The sequence below is a fragment of the Halictus rubicundus genome, chromosome 15 (genome assembly GCF_050948215.1).
Source record: "Halictus rubicundus isolate RS-2024b chromosome 15, iyHalRubi1_principal, whole genome shotgun sequence".
Taxonomy (NCBI): domain Eukaryota; kingdom Metazoa; phylum Arthropoda; class Insecta; order Hymenoptera; family Halictidae; genus Halictus; species Halictus rubicundus.
Genome location: NC_135163.1, coordinates 2,873,463 through 2,890,957, shown reverse-complemented (window position 1 = coordinate 2,890,957; position 17,495 = coordinate 2,873,463). Strand labels below are relative to the sequence as shown.

Sequence of the window (17,495 nt, the reverse complement as noted above, 5' to 3'; positions counted from 1 at the left end):
TTTTGGAAGAGGTGTAGGCACTTAGAGCAAGTGGGTATCCGTAGTTATTTGCAATTATCTCGAAAACTATGACCGAGCGACGGTAACACGTGCACACATAGAGAAAAGTTGTTCAGAATCACATCCCTGACGACATACCTCAAGGTCGTCAAACTCAGAGAGGAGTTTCCTTTTCTAGAGAGTTACCGAGGATTGATAGGAGTCTACGAAAACCTAATAAATTATGTTTCTCGTGATACAAACGGATATACTCCTCCGTCACACAGGGCTTTATAGAAATTGCAGGCGATTGTTGCAGCGTCAGTATCAACATCCCGCTGTCGGACGGTCCAACAATCGAAAAATTGAAGGAGTATCTTAGATTCTAATCTCTGGATATCTCGAGAGCGTGAGCATTGTTACAGGAATGAATGCCATAGGAGTATCCTCTTCTGCCTTTGCGCACACGACATTCGGAAGTTTCTCATTTCGTCGGGAGACTCGAAGAAAAATATTCTTTGTGTCCTGTCTACTCTTGGAAGAAGTCGCTTTTTTTTCTGCTTTCCCTGCCGCGGACTCTTTTCAACGTCTATGCCTTTGTCCCCCTCGAGATGAGAAAGCTTCTTAATACCAGAAATCAACGAGCACCTCGTCAAAGGCGACGTTCCATTCGGATTCTCCTTGCTCGAACAGAGCCGCCTATGCGTGGAGGCCTTTCGAACGCGTCTTGTGTGGGTGCACGCCGATTCGATCCTGCGACCATGGTTAAAAAAAAAAAATAACGCGTTGTCCACGGTGACACGGCGCGCGGCGAGGTCAACGAGCATAACTAATTAATTCATTCGATCGAGTAATAACGCTTCACGCAACGCTTGACAGCGGCCACTGTCAATCCGGTCGACTGGCGGCGGCAATTCCGTTCGATGGCGGAAACGGACCTTTCCGGTCTTCCGTTTCGAAATTTCAACGCTGCTTTTGGCTCGATACGGTTCGAAGACGCCGCTTGGCAGCTGTCAATGTCCTTCGAAAGCTTCGTTAGCGCGGGAAATTAACAGTAGAACTACCGAGCCCTAAACGCGACTTAGACTTATCCCTTTATAGTAACAGCAAGATTGAATTTGCTCAGGTTTCATACGATTTTTATGGTAACTTGTACACCAAAGAAGAGATATGTTAAACAATTTCTCGTGAAAACGTTTGCATAGTTTCAGTAATCGTGAAAGAAGAAATCATCCAACAGTCATTTTGACTGGTTCGGTAGTTCTAGTGTTAAATAATCTTGTAACTTATTGAGAAATTTAGAAGCTACGCAAAGGGTGAACCAGAAATATTGTACTTCCTTGAGAGGGGTGATTCCTGAGGTCATTTCAAATAACTTTTTCCTTTGCAAAAATTTTCTGCGTGGGTTTGTTAAGGAGTTATTAAGGAAAAATACGGACCAATCAGAGCGCGGCTACTGCGGACGGATTTCGGCTCGGCCAATGCCAACGCCGCGCTCAGCGGAACCTGTGCTCCGATTGGTCTGTGTTTCTAGTTAATAACTCCTTAACAGAGCCGCGGGAAAGATTTTCGTAAAGGAAAAAGTTACTTCGAATCACCTCAGGATTCGACTGCGTTCGAAAATAATTTTACTGTGAATTTTTATTTCATCCTTTTCAATTCTTCTTCATCATGATTGTTTCGTAACGTGCTATTTGATGCGAGCTACCAACAAAGCTTTTACTGATTTGGATAATAAATACATTTCAGACTGGATCACAACCACCTGAGCATTCCGAAATGTGTATTCAAGTTTTTCCATTGGACTCTCTACGAGATTTGCAAGTTGTGATTTCTCGGCTACAGATTTTTCCAAAGGCGTATTTCAACACGATGGATTCTCCAAATTCTTCGGAAGTAGAATGGCTAATGCGAACAAAGTTGTCAAGCACAAAGGTCCTTCGCGATTCTCGCAGAGACGAGTAGAAATTTGAGGTCGTCTTTTGCTCACCCCGGCGCAAAGCGGATTCGAGAATTGATTTTCAACGTTAACGAAGCTCGGTCGTAACGCTTTAAAAGCCGTTCACTGCCGGGGGTAACGAAACATAGAGTTCGTTCGTGAAAGTTAACGAGCAGAAATAAAGCTGCGGCGAAGAAGGAGTAAGATAAAAAACTGAAAATTTCCAAAATTACGCGAATCCGAAGACCGCGGCTGATGTCTCCGGTAGAATCAGAAGTTGTGGAATCGGTTCCGTGCATAATCTCTGATCGCAACTAGGCGGATCTCGAAGACGGCCGGCCGATAATCGTGGCTGCGCTCGGGGAGCGCATCGACCGCCTCGAACGAAAATGCCCCTAATCGATATGAAGACTGTCCCGCGTCGTCCTTGATGGCTGTGGGAGTACGTTGCGTGGGCGTGCGCGCACACGGCAAACAAAACAATGGAAAAAGCGCGTGGAACAAACGGTAGAAAGAAGCTACAAAGAAATTAGGAAAGAAATAGGGGGTGGATCGACGGAGCCCTCGGGGGCGAAGGCAGGCAGGCAGGCAGGCAGGAACCGAGCAAGAACGAAGAGAGTTCCACGGTGAGACGGAGGGAGGGGTCGAGGGTGGCAGCGGCTAGATCGAGAAGCGGAAGGAGATTCACGCCGCAACGAATCGGACAGAGACGTGGAAGAAGGGTGAAGGAGTGGTGGAGGGATGTGGAAGAGGTGGAGGCGAAGGAGGAGGGGTGAAGGGAGAGGGGAGGAGAGGGGCGAAGGGGACGGTGGAGGAAGAGGAAGGCGTGAGAGTCGAGGGGAGTGGGAGTTGAAAGAAGAGGTAGAGAAAAGACGAAGAAAGCCGGCACTCCCACACAAAAATATCACCGTTAACGATTACCAACCCCTCTTTTCGTCCCGCGCTCGTTATATTGTGTCCCCGCCGCGCGCGCAAATTTAGAAACAAAAGACGGGTGGAAGGCGCGGCCTGATTGGCCGACCGGTCCGCGACTCGTCTCTCTGATTGGCCCGCGGGACCGCACCCATCCTGCAATGGCCGCTTTGTCGTTTCACGCCGCCGCTACACTCTCTCAATCTCCCTTCCTCTACCTCTCTCTCACTCCCTCTATCACCCTATCCTTCTCTCTCTCTCTCTCCCTCTCGCTCTCTCTTTCTCCCTCTATATCGCCGTGTGTACGCGCCTGTATCTACGCTTCAGCCACGAACCTTCAACAACCCCGTGAAGCGCGACTCAACCGTACGTCCTTACCCCTTCCACCATACGGTCCCTCTTTCGTACATTTCTCTCTTTCTCTACCTCCCTTCCTCCCGCCCTTTCAACCTCCCTCGCTCTTACCAGCACTCTGTCTTTTTTCCTCTCGCGCCGCGTTCCTCCACCTAACCGACCGGTCGGTCTTCGTCCCTTTCATCCCCGGCGTTTCTTCGCCACCCCTGGTGTCGCTTCCTCTAGCGGTTCCTTTACCACCTTTGCTTCGGCGGCCCACTACCACCCTGCAAACCCCTTTCACCACCCTCGAATTATATCAAAATATAATCAGCGGCTTGTGTGTGTGTGTGTGTGTGTGTGGGAGCGAGGTGGTCATTCATGTACACGCACGGCTGCTTCAGTGCGCGCGGGCAACCTCGCGTGCCGGCCTTCGCGCATCGATTAGGGGTTCATCCGAATTTTTCCGTTTCGATGTTGTCCCTAGATCGGGACAAGATATTTCGATTGTTCCGTTCGATTGCGTGTAACACGGAAGGTCATAAATTTGTAATTGTTTGGTATCCTTCAGGGTCCATTTCGTATTGTTTGAAGCGATCAATATTTTATGTTTGAAAGTTGTGCTGATGGAGGGGAAAGGTTTCGTACAGAATGGCCCGAAACTTTCTATACGATTTTCAAATGGAATAAAATGGAATCCTGTTATCTGCTAAGATCTAATATTTACTTTTTCATAACGAAACTCGAAGATTGAGTGGACCAGGGACTTTTGGACCACCCTGTGCTAGTTTTCATCCTGGTGCTCCTAATTATTTCCTAACGGATCCCCCCGTATATTCCTAATTGTACAGTCTGATTCTGTCAAGGTTGTATCTTTCATCTACTCCACCTTTCGCCCACAATCTCTTCGTATCTTCATATTCTTATCTAACTAAATGTTTCTAAGAAAAATATTTCTCTTGTAGCCAGACAAGGGATTTAGATCGCAAACGGAAAAATTGCCAAGCGAACCGAAACGAATTTGTCCACAGTTCTGCGATCAATGAAGTAACACAATGAAAACGGGAGTTCGCAAAAAGGATCCGCCGAATGGTCAGAATTAGTAAATCCACCCCCCCCCCTTTTTCAATTTCTCTGCTCTCACTCGGCCGCATCCTCCGCAATCGCTCAAACCGCCCTTCCCGAGTCACTATCGACCCAAATTTTCTATTTTACATCCGAAACGAACTTCCAACACACGCGCGACGAATTAATCCATCTATCTACCCTGTTATTCCGCGCGTCTACTAGCGATTTTTCTCCGCAGACGATCTCAATATGCGAGCACGGACCCGCACACATGTCGTTCGAACGACATACAGGCGTGAAACCCGGAAGGAGAGAGAAGGAGAGAGAGACAGAAAGAGAGAGAGAGAGAGAGAGAGAGAGAGAGAGAACGAGGCCTCCGGGCGGGGGTTGAAGGGTGAATCGCGATGAGAGGAAAAGGGACGGGGATGAAGGGGGCGGGGGTGAGAGGGAAGCTTGTCCCGGGTCCGCCATGCGGAAACCTATCTCAGGCTAGTACTCCACCGGTTCGCGGTAACTAACCGTCAGCCAGGAAAATTCTCCCTTTTATGGTCGCGCCTTTTGGTCCTGCCACTCTCCACCCCCGACAACGTGCCACCGACGGTACCCCTACTCCCTACCCCCTTTCATTTGCGACTGTTCTTTCGTCGCTTTGCACAACGATGCCGATAATTCTGCGCGATATCGCCACGGGATCGAGCGAGCCTCGATTAAAATGGCTAGCGGTTCGTTGGATCCTCTCGCGTCTGCCTTACCGGAGCCATCCGAGAAAAATCAGGCGAGCTCATTCCCCCAAGGTCGGTGAGCCTTCCTCGAAGCGAACCGACAGTTTCTGCAAGGCAATCTCGCGCGGATTTCGAAGATCGTTTGATCACGCCGGTGACTAGATTTCGCAGGCCGAAACAAAACGCGCCGAACGTCGCGAAATCATTATAACGTACTTCCCGGTCGTCGGATCATAATATTATACGGAAACGAAAGGGTCGGCGCGCCGGAAAATAATTCATTGTATTGCCGCATAATTCCGGGGAAACGTAACCAGAACCGTCCGCTCGCTAATTGATAATAATTCCGTTTGACGAACCGGCGGGCGTTAAATCTGTTTGCAAAAAGCATCCTCGTTAATATAATTTTAGAACCGGCGTTATCGGCGACGGAACAACGGGCGCTTTAATTGCGCCGGAATATATCGAAGCTTTATATTTCCGGTGGATTTATGTAGCCGCGCGGGCGCGCGCGCTTGCTCGCGAGCGAGCGCCCGGGCGATCGTCGTGAAAAGAGCGTGTAACGTTGTTAATTCTCGTTAACGCGCAAAATTACCGGGAGACCGAAGAGGGGTGAGGGGTGGGGGAGAAGGACGGCGGATTGCGGGTTTAATAGCGAATTATGCGTTCCGAGGCTCGCAAAATGTCCGCCAACTATTCCCCGGGCGCGAACAAAGGCTTCAACGCGGCGGGAAATGAGTCCGGCCTTTTTTTCCTTTTTTCCTATTTTTTTTTTCTTTTTTCGCATTATGCATCCTCCTTCGGAATTTTCGCGCGGCCGCGGCCGGCGACCCGACGCGGAAGAAATCGCATTGTCGAGGCCGGCTTAATAAGCGAACACTGCGCCGTCATTCGAAACAAGCACTTTCGAACGCGCGCGATGCGATTCACCGCGGAAAATGGACCCATTTAATCGTGTCTACTTCACGATCCGCCCCTCCGCCATTACGATTCCCCGGGAAATGAATTTAACAAACTGCCAAGAGCTCCGCGATTGCGTGCCACTCTACCCGCCATTCTTCAATCTATATTTTCATCATAAATAGCGAAACCGCCGCGCCGTTAAATCGTACGAGAACTTTCAATTGCGCCCGTTCTGCCGCTATTCGAGCCTTTCAACCTACCCACCCCGATCGGTTCCTGGTTTTACCAACTATAGTATACTCAGTTTCCGCGTTTCCACAACTTTTCAGAGCTTTCGAACCGATTTTCAAAGCCAACTTTCGCGTAAAATCGTTGGAAGGAAAATGTAATCGGTTCTTCGCCATTAACCCCTAAGTGGACCTTCAAAATGGAGGGGAGACCGGGGTCGATAGTAACAACGGGCAGTAACATTATAAATAATTCAAAATCTACCACCGCTATTATCGGAAATTTTGGATATACTGTGCTAACCTACCGTTCCAACATTGTTATTTTAATAATATAGGATGAAAACGACTTTCAAATACCCTAAAGTGACATTTTTTATTATTTACTGGTATTCAGTTTAATCAATAGTTTAATTCGAAACCAGTATTGTGTTGCTATCGACCCTATGTCGGGTTACAACCGCGACCCGAGGTAAGGTACGGTTGTAACGCTTTCTCCGGTCGCCATTTTTTTATTAATAACTCAAAGTTCAAGTCGAAAATACCGTGGTTAAATAATGTTAGATAGCTAGGTAATATTTTTAGCGTGCAAATTTTTGTTGTAAATGTCACAGTCTCCCCTACTTTAAAAAGCAATGATCTAATAAAAATTATATTTACTATTAAATTTGTATTTAATATTCACTTCTGTCGAAATATCAAACAGAGACGTAGCGAGATAGTCAAATTTTGCCTAAATCCACAGATAGTTATATTATTAACAATTACACATTAAATAATTGTTGGCATACATTTGAGTTCGCTTAGGGGTTAAATCTACCACGATCAAATGATTGGTTTTTTATTTTATATTTGTCGAAGTTATAAAGGGCGGCATCGTTGGAAATAACTGAATAAACGTTATTTCAGTATATATTCTAGTAAAAAATTTATACAGAAAGTCAATTTTCTCTAAGGCGACAGTCGCTCTAGTGACCAGTTGATTTAGTGTTAATATTACAATTAGTGCCATTACACGTGTACTTGCAGTACACATTTCCTATACTTAAATTTCTCATCACGTTGATCGTACAATAACAGTTACAGAAATAAATTGCGAATAATTCGTGTAGCTTCAGATAAATATGCAAGTAGCATGAGCACCGCGAAAATGTTTAATCTACCAATCCTTCGAATAATCAAATCAAACTTGACCCCAAGTAACCGACTGTAACTATTACAACGCGATATGAAAACGGGAATATCATTAAAGCCTTCTGATCGAACAACAAAAATATTGAAACACGGAACGAGAAAGTTCGACATCGAATTTACTAATTGAAACGTGCCGATCGTTATTTTCACGAATCGTTGGACATCTGGAATGAAATCCTTAATGTTGCGATTACTTTTTCTTTCGAGTCTTTATGTTTGTTATGAACGTTACATCACCTTTGAATAAATGCTTCTGACCGCCGCGCCGACTAGACTAATAAGTTGCAGAGGCCGATTGAACGAATGGATGGAAGGAAAAGGAAGAAAGTATCCTTTGACTGGTTCGATCGGTTCACGGGGGTTCGTGAGCGTGGAAACACGATACCTCTGAGTTGCGAATTTCACAAGGTGATGGTGGTGGTGGTGGTTGGTGGGTATCGGGCCTCTCTGATTCGTAGGTCGCGAGGTCGGGTTTCATAGGTCTTTTGATTTTCGCTCACCTGTATCCTGTCTTCGGGCAGATCGGTTCGGAGACTGAGCATCTCGCGAGCATAGACGTCAGGATAATGGGCCTCTTTGAACGCAGCCTCCAGCTCCTCCAGCTGTTGCGACGTGAAGATCGTCCTGGAGCAACAACCGTATGAACCTAGTTATATGCCATTACAGTTTTTCCCTTAAACCTAGCATACACTCGTAGCTGAACCGACAAAAACTCGACTGGAAAGTGTTCGATACACCCGCAAATAATTTACAGATATCTGGAGTTAATATGCGGTTTAACGCTAACGAAATCATCATTTTTGCTAGCCTTCGATTAAATCAACACTAACGGAAATATTCGGCAATTTTGTGCGGGTTTAAATTGGTAATTGTACTCCTTTGTCCGAATCGTTGACATTTCTTATCGAAACACCCGATCAAATCGATTCCAAGCGATAATTATATTTTTCAACGATCATTCGAGCCGACCTTGATCCGTCTAGCACGCAATTATTGGCGGACGGTGTGATTGCTTTCGGATTGTCTGTCACTTCAAAATAGCTGGAAAACTCGTTGCCAGCCGACTCGTCGATTACACGATGAAAAGTATGAAATGACATACAGGGTGTAGCACGTGACTGTCATCTTAATAATCTTTATAGACACACATTGAATTCTCTTCCTCGATAATCTTGAAGCGCTGAACATCAACCTGGAAAATTCTCGCGAAATTCGAATAATTAACAAAACCGAAACTGGAAAGTTAAAATTTATTATAGTTGACGTTCTACTTCAATCCTTTTGCATTCTGAATTTTTGATCCCGGTAAAAGATTAATGTCATCCATAAATGACCGGTGTCGCGTTAATTGACTCATCGTTTTTAAATGCAAGGTCGTTTCAAGGACACGGTATAGTCGAGCTCGTCTTTAATAAGAAGACAAAAGCCGTGTCGCATTTAAATGATTCAAATTCTTTTGGAAAGGTGTCTTCTTTAATGCTTTTTGTTGGTGAAAACATTTCAAGAATTTAAATAATACTGTTTCATTACGTTCAGCTTATAGACACTAAACCTGTTACTAATCAAACGATCGGTTTTCTATCTTACAATTATTGAAATTGCCGAGATGCTTCCATGGGAAATTTCGTTATTCAATCACTCGTTACAACGGACAAACTCTAAATAAATTCAATCTTCCCGGTATCAGTCATTTTCTGTATTCGTTATGTTTAATGTTGAAATTATTAAGAAAAGAAATAAACAGACTACGGATTTTTATGCAAAATAAAGCCCACATTGCAACAAACTGATTTCTGTTCCTAACAAGCTTAATAGATTGAAATTAATATAACAGTAGTTTCAAATTCTTTCAACGTCTTCACTGCTTTATATTTTTTCTACACATTTTTGTCATAAACCCATAAAATACGCAGTCTAGAAATAAATATCTATTTTCTGAAGCTTCAATCTCAAACTACTATTGGCTTATTCTCAGCGTATTAAAATTATCAAGGAATTGTATAAATGTCTATATTGCTCCTTAGCTTGCAATCGGTGCAATTTTTATTTTGCATAGAAATTCGCAGTCCAGAGATAAATATCTATTTCCTGAAGCCTGAATTTCAAAGTACTATTTTACTATTCTCAGCGTATTAAAATTATTAAGGAATTATATAAATGTCTGTGTTGCTCTCAGCTTGCAATCGATGCAATTTTTATTTTGCATAGAAATCCGCAGTCTAGAAATAAATATCTATTTTCTGAAGCTTCAATCTCAAACTACTATTGGCTTATTCTCAGCGTATTAAAATTATCAAGGAATTGTATAAATGTCTATATTGCTCCTTAGCTTGCAATCGATGCAATTTTTATTTTGCATAGAAATCCGCAGTCCAGAGATAAATATCTATTTCCTGAAGCCTGAATTTCAAAGTACTATTTTACTATTCTCAGCGTATTAAAATTATTAAGGAATTATATAAATGTCTGTGTTGCTCTCAGCTTGCAATCGATGCAATTTTTATTTTGCATAGAAATCCGCAGTCTAGAAATAAATATCTATTTTCTGAAGCTTCAATCTCAAACTACTATTGGCTTATTCTCAGCGTATTAAAATTATCAAGGAATTGTATAAATGTCTATATTGCTCCTTAGCTTGCAATCGGTGCAATTTTTATTTTGCATAGAAATTCGCAGTCCAGAGATAAATATCTATTTCCTGAAGCCTGAATTTCAAAGTACTATTTTACTATTCTCAGCGTATTAAAATTATTAAGGAATTATATAAATGTCTGTGTTGCTCTCAGCTTGCAATCGATGCAATTTTTATTTTGCATAGAAATCCGCAGTCTAGAAATAAATATCTATTTTCTGAAGCTTCAATCTCAAACTACTATTGGCTTATTCTCAGCGTATTAAAATTATCAAGGAATTGTATAAATGTCTATATTGCTCCTTAGCTTGCAATCGATGCAATTTTTATTTTGCATAGAAATCCGCAGTCTAGAAATAAATATCTATTTTCTGAAGCTTCAATCTCAAACTACTATTGGCTTATTCTCAGCGTATTAAAATTATCAAGGAATTATATAGATGTCTGTGATGCTCCTGTAGCTTGCAAGCGATGCAATTTTTATTTTGCAAAGAAATCCGCGGTGATGACAAAAGCGTGCTGCGCTCTCTGTATAGCCGTCTGTGCGTGTGTGAGAAGTGTCGCGAAAGGAGGCGACTCGAAGTTGGAATTATTGTTGACAAGCGGAAACCGCGAAAGGACCGGGACGGGTAATCGATGACTGGTTTATTAATTTGTTCAGGCGCGTGTCGCGTTGCCTCGGACGTTGTATCTTAGTGAAATGGCGCGAGCCGAGAGTTAATGGCGGCGCTTGGTCCGCGTGCATTCGAAAAGAGAAGTATGCGGCGCTCAATGGGGTAACGTTCGCGGGATAAATTCACGGTTGAGGTTCGCGTGAGATACTCACCTATGACGGCGCTTCTTCTTCTTCTTTTTGCTGAAACCGGAGAGACCGTCGACCGTGAAATCCTTTCCCGACTCTATGTTGTGCCCGACTCCTGGAACAGAGCAGCCCACGTTAGCGGTTCTCCAGGTGCCATGCAGCACGAGGATTCAGTTTCAAATAAGAATTGCTATTCTTGAGGAACAAGGATATTCGCGTACAATCAGACTCTCACTCGAATTACCCGGACGAGCTAACGAGGCTCAAGTGCTGCTACTCTAATGTTTACTTTTTAACAGAACCGAGATTTCGAGAATCTTTCTAACGTTGCAACTCGGTGCAATTGCTCGTGTAATCGTAGAAAGGATTTTAACACTGACGTCGTCGCGAGTATTCACTTTCAATTCCTGAAGTTTTAAACGTGCAATTTACCACTTGGTTTACGGGACCTGTCAAAATGACGGGTTCTACTATTTTTAATCTACAATCATTAAAATTCTACAGATACATCTGTGAGGAATTCTTTGGGTATATGTTATGATAAAATGGCTAAATGGCTTTGAGCAGCACAATCTTGTTATCTTTATAAAGTAATGTAAAATAGTCACTTTTAGTGCTCCGTAAACCTAGTGTTAATTATACGTATATAGTTAATCTTTCCCGTTATTTAAGATCTTGATGCGTAAACTAGTTCTCCGAGGAACATATTCTCAGTACCTTAAAAATCCTTGTCCACAAAGGGTTAATTCTTCACTTTCACTAATTGTTATCAGTTGTAGATTGTATTAACCCTCCCACTACTGAAGAGCGGAGTCCTGTGCCGGTGTCACTCTGACTCACGCAAATATTACACTAATCATATTGACGACCGTTCGAGCTTATCCCCTCCACTACCGCGAAAGGCCATGAATGACTCCGGCATAGCACTCGGTTTTCACGCAGTGTAAACAATTTTTTAGCCGTCGTAAATAGTAACGGTGGTTCCGTACTTCAGTGTATAAACAAATGGGAACGATCGAATATTTATGATGTACTTTGTGTCTGGCGAATCGAACGAAAAAGTCAACCGACGACAACTGCGGTGGCCATATTGAACGCCAGATGTACAAAAAAAAAGGTTATATTGAACGTCGCAAGCACTATTGTCAGGATTGTAGAGGTTTTTCGATAATTACAGAACGCGGAAGCGTAAATTAATGGTCTCGGTTCGTCGTTGCAGTTTTCATTAGCGAACGAATTTTTTCCTCCATTTTCTATCGGGGTTCCATTTCCGGGAAGGCCAACATAGTAGGAATAATAGGATAGGGTGCGCGGGCGTATCTTCTTTCGTGAAAAATCGTGCGTTGCTAACGGACGGCAACGCTCCATCGGGCTGGTAGCTCATTATTTCATAGCACTGGCTGTAATTGATAATTACAGACGCCGCTTTGTTCGGGGCCGTTCAAACACCTCGCGGATCAAATTACCTATTATATCTGACTTGCCAATGAATTGGGACCACGCGCACATACCGCGCAAATTATGCTCGACGAATTGCGCGTTTGCCTCATCAATCCCCCCCCCCCTCTCTGTCTCTGTCTCTCCCTCTCTCTTCCGATTTAATTCCTATTAAACAAATTTTTCTCGCTGCCGGCCATCGTTCGAATTATCTCGTTCAGCTCCGAAATATTTCGCTATGCGATATGTTTATCGGCAGCGTTCCTTTGTGTTATCTTCCGTTTCTTTCTCCGTGCTTTTCATTAATTATCGCGGCGCTTGAAAAAAATTTGTAGAATAGTAATTAAACGGCGGACAGAGGATACAATGTGACCAATGAAACAGCAGCTTTAATGAAGCCCGACGAATTTCATTCTATTTTTAATGAAACATGTAATGGCGGATACGGGATTCTCCGTATAAACTTTACTAATTTAATCACGTTAAAAGATATGTAGTTATAATTGTAACGTGTAATTCTTTATTATGTCTCAGTAATATTAAGTTTTCGCGATTTGTCACACAATCCGGTTTTTCGACAGTATCTCAGGCTACACGATTCGGGCAAGTATATTAATAATTTTCGTTGTTCATTGTAAAATCTCTGTGCACCGATTTCAGCATCGGACTGACAATGTGACTATTAACCACAAATCCTCTTAAACAAAGATCAAACGTATGATTTCATGAATCGATTGAATACAACGTTAACACACGTTACGATAAAAATAGGTGAACGAAATTTCGACAGTTTCTAAACTTTTAGAGAGAGAAAACCAATTTCTATTCGTTTCCTGTGTCTTGCAACCAATGCAGACAATTTTGATTTTGCGCAAGACTAATTTCCTTCACATACCTTTTAACCCGTTCCTTTGACATCGAGGTGGTCGACCAAAAATCAATCGGCTAATCGTTTAAGCTGGCGGCTAGAAAATGACAGCCCAGAAAATGGCAACCCAGGTGTACAATTTTCGGGTGTATCAACGCGGAGTGGATTTCCTACTTGATATCCCGGCGAAAATAGCTAGAAAACTCGTTACCGATGCCGGTGCGTCGACTTCCGGTTCGATGGAGCCGCCTCAAACAGCGCGGAAACATCGGGAGGATCGTTATCTACCCCCGTGGTTCCTAGCATTATGATTCCGCTATGATTTCCATCTGAAACGTCCGCGTTTCCCGCGCGACTCACGCAGAAAAAAACGAACAGATTTTCGTTGCGTTTCGCCCCTGCCACTTTTCTTTGAATTTCGAATCGTTTGGGCACCACGATGCGTGGGCTTTGAATAAATGGTAATTTTCCGCGAGAAGCGAGGCTGGTCTGGGCAGGGCAGGCAAGACAGGCAGCAGGACCGGTGGCCCCGAAAATAATTATCAATTATAAATTAATTTCGAATTAACGAGCGAGACCCGGCTCCGTGGCGCGGGCGCGCGCGCACGCCACGCTCCACAATGAAACCCTCTCTCCCCGGGGCTAACTCGTTACTACAGTTGTTGCCGGCGCTGGCAATCGGCTGGTGCCGGCACTACCGGCGGCTAATTAACTATTAATTAAGAGCTTAATTCCAATTATACGTGTCCTTCGACTAATTGGACCCCGAAACGCATTGCTGACGTCACGGGCGTGCGAGCACCGCGCGCCGCCGCCGCGACCCCGCCTCGCCTCGCCTCGCCTCGCCTCGTCCTACTTCTTCGACGGAAATGATTTCTACACGAAGCCAGGCCTCTCTGCCTACCTGCATGCCTGGCTGCATCGATGCACGACTGCATGCCTGAGGCTGAACATTAGCTCGCAACCGCACCTGTGGCAGCGCGTGTGCGCGCGTTTAACGCAGCTCGTGCACCGTTGAACGCCGTCAGAGGGGAGACGAGCTATCGCGAGCCGATTGCGAAAAGCTCCGGGCGAGTCGCAAACCGTTTGACGTGCTTTGAGCGATTTCTGGGACCTGTCGGGAAACAGGTTAGATACCCGTTAGAGCCCAACGCTTTGTGCTGCCGGCGCGGCGCGGCGCGGCGCGGCGCGTCGCGGCGGCTTTTGCACAGCCCGTTTCCATTATTTTTTGGAGAGCACTGCGCGACAGTTTTTCTCTCCATCCGTCTCTCCAAGACTGCTCAAATTTTCCGAACTCGGTATTAACTGAGAATTTGACGAACCCTCTGTAGCCAGCGAAACACGATTAAGCTGAACGGAAACTTGGAACGTCGTACGCTTTTTACGAATTATTTTCTCGATACAGCGATCTCTCTATATATGTCGCCAAGGCCTGGACGATAAACGTCGCGGAGTTATCCCCACTACCGCGGGGTATACCCCGTGGGGGGCCAAGAAACTCGAGAGGCCTCAGACGCCGAGGAGTGTAAACATAATCTCCTGGACGGTGCATGACGCTGGCAAGACCCGTGTACTTGACATATATCGAGAATTCACTGCATATAGAGTAAACCCTGTTATTGTCGCCGCTTGCCTCGTCACAGGTCGTTATTCCGATACTGTACGAATGTACCTTTCAATATTAAGATGAAGATAATTTGGGATACACGCCCGAAAGCTTCAACGATAAGGGTAAAGTGTTGAGATGTTATTCTGTTGCTTCGAATTCGAACGTTTAGGATCGAAAAGTTGCGGCTGTTTTGCGACGGTTATTAGCGAAGCTTTTCCACGCTGTACTCTTTCATTCTATCAGGAGGAACACACAACATAAGTCGGCGAGAATAAAAGTTGCAGCGTGAATTACTCTGCCGTGCAGAGAGGAAGCGAAGCCCTCAGTTCCCGAGGAAATACGGTCGAAGCTAGTTTTCCGAGCGCGTGGGCGCGTCGAAAAAAGCATAGAAGCCCGAAAAAGAGTGAAAAGACGAGGGAATTCCGACGAATTTCGAGGCGAGGCAGCTACGCGGCCACGCCAAAGGACACACGACTCGCAAGAATGGCGAACGCTGCTTGTAAAAACCATTGTTTGTTCTTAGTTGGCCGTCGCTGGTACGTGCACCACCCCCTTGCGCTTGTTCGCATTCTCTTCCACTGCTTTTCGTCAACGGTTCCTCGATGACAAAAGACTGTCTGCTCAGCAAGTATTGATAGTGTCCGTTGAACAACCATAAGATCAGAAATACATTGTTTGCAGAATAATCAGAATACGTTTTAGAGCAGGCTACAGTGAATTCTCGATATATGTCAGCAACGCCGGTCTTGATGTCGTTTATTCTACCGGAGTTTATTCTTTGATCCGCGCCGAACGTAGAAAAGGACAGGGATGCCCGCCGCCGAGTGTAAATACATTCGTCCTATATTTTATTAGTCAAAGTCACAGCGGCAAATGCTGTCGACGAGATCCTACTATTCCTTTTATTATTATACTCCTCACGGCCCCTCACGGGGTATATCCCCGCGGTGGTGGGGATAATTCCGCGACATTTATCATCCAGACCTCAACGACATATATCGCGAATTCACTGCACTTCAGATTTAGCGAATCCAGTGTTGAAACGGGTACGAGAAGAGATGATCACTTGATTTTAGATAACACAAAAAATCTTGTTACGCCATCAATACCGAATCATCGAAAAGTCCGCGCACTAAATGTTTTTTTCGTCCGAGTTTTACTGACACTATCATCCACGTCACCGATCTGCGCACGCCTCAAGGGGGAGGTAGAATTTCCGCGCAGCCAAGACGAAGAACTTAATGAGGAAGCGTCGTCGGTGGCATTCAGCCGATTCAGGCGAGCTCCTGGCTTAATTTTATTATTATTTATCCAACATTTCTTAGACACACCGCTGCTTTTTCAGCTCGCTTATCAAATACTTCTCGCTCTATTTATCTGCTCGTCCGTCCAAGAGCAAACGGATAATTGACGACCGAACGGGAACAGAAGGAGACAAGGATCGGGCAAGTACTTTATCAGTCTCCTTGAGACGATTTGCATTTTTTAGCTGGTGAACTTCTACGGTGTCAAAGCACCCCCCTCCCCCCTTGAACTCCGACTTCACTTTTCGAGACAAGAAGCGTATTTAAAATTTGACAAAAAGATTTCGTTTCGCCACATACAACTCTCTAAATTTTTTATAGGTAGACTGCAGATTTTCATGCAAAATAAAAATTGAAATTCTTTTCTGAATCCTTTTAGTAAGCGAAAAATTATATTCGTTTGTCAAATTGTCACTTTTAGCAAGTGACAACAGTATTTTGAAATTGTTGGAATATTCTCACTGTTTTGAATTCGATCAACTCATTTTTGTCACGAACGCGTAAAATATTCTTCTATTAAAATATTCGTTTATTTATAACACGTACTGCGTCATGCGCAGGTCGATGAAGTTTGACAGATACGCAAGGGTGCAGATGAGTGACCGGTAAAGCCATCAAACTTTATCTCGCACCTCTTCAAAGACAAAAGCAAATGCCGGCTTCTTTCTGATCGCACCTGGTACACGGATCATGCTTGGACCTGGGTTATCCGAGGCGTTTAGCCTGGTTTTCGGCGAACGTCTACCATCGACGCGTTAGATGATCGCCAGACTCGCTCGGAAAATAAATATTCGAGGCTCGCGCAGCTTGAAGACAACACGCGGAACTCGCGCGATCCATTGTTCCTCGAGATCGTAGAGAGGCCTCTTTACGCCACCCCGGCTGCGCGTTCCTTTCTGCTTCCGGGGTTTTAAGTACGCTTATTTACCGAGAGAACCGTCGCCACGATCCCCGAAGAACCTGATCGCGAATGACGGGCGCTAATCAGCCGAGGGAAACCGAGTCGAGGCGGCGTTCGAGGCTCCTTCGCTCCGCTATTCCGCATTGTTGAATAGGTGTTATGGCTCTCGGACGAAACGGGAGTCGACAACCAACTCAACATCAACGTGGACGTGAGCTTCTCCGCGGCGATCCTTTCGTTCCCGAGGCCGTGAGGAAGTTAATACATCTCTCTCGGTCATAATCTCCCCGGAGGACCAGGGAAATTTGAATTCTATCCCAGGACTCCGCGAGCAATATATTTTTCCCCGGAAATGAGATACAGCGGGCCGACGCGGGCCGGCGCTAGGGGACGCGTTTCCAGTCGCATAATCGCGGGGAAAGAACGCCTAAGAACGATCGCAAAACATCGTAATTCACCCCGGCTTGTTTTCGCCGTCGCGGCGGCTAGGCTTTGCGCTTCGCGCGCGCGACAATGATCGATATCAGACGCGACAGGAAGCGTCGCGATGGCTAAGGTGGAGACTGTAACCGAATCGATTAATCAAATCCAGTTAGCTATTACGGGGCCAACGGGGGAAAACGCGTTTGCCCTCTGGCCCGCTGTATTCGGGTCGGGGTTCGTCC

At 45.0% G+C, this 17,495-nt stretch overlaps 1 protein-coding gene across 2 annotated transcripts in view; it reads right to left on the bottom strand.

Moving 5' to 3' along the window:
- Positions 1-17,495, bottom strand: part of LOC143361382 (uncharacterized) — a 113,142-nt gene that overhangs the window by 31,707 nt on the left and 63,940 nt on the right. For both annotated transcript variants that reach the window (XM_076800726.1, XM_076800727.1), the window contains exons 3-4: positions 10,736-10,826; positions 7,778-7,901 (exon numbers count right to left, since the gene is read on the bottom strand). In XM_076800726.1, the coding sequence (XP_076656841.1) occupies positions 7,778-7,901; positions 10,736-10,826 (215 nt within the window). The remainder of the gene's footprint in view (positions 1-7,777; positions 7,902-10,735; positions 10,827-17,495) is intronic.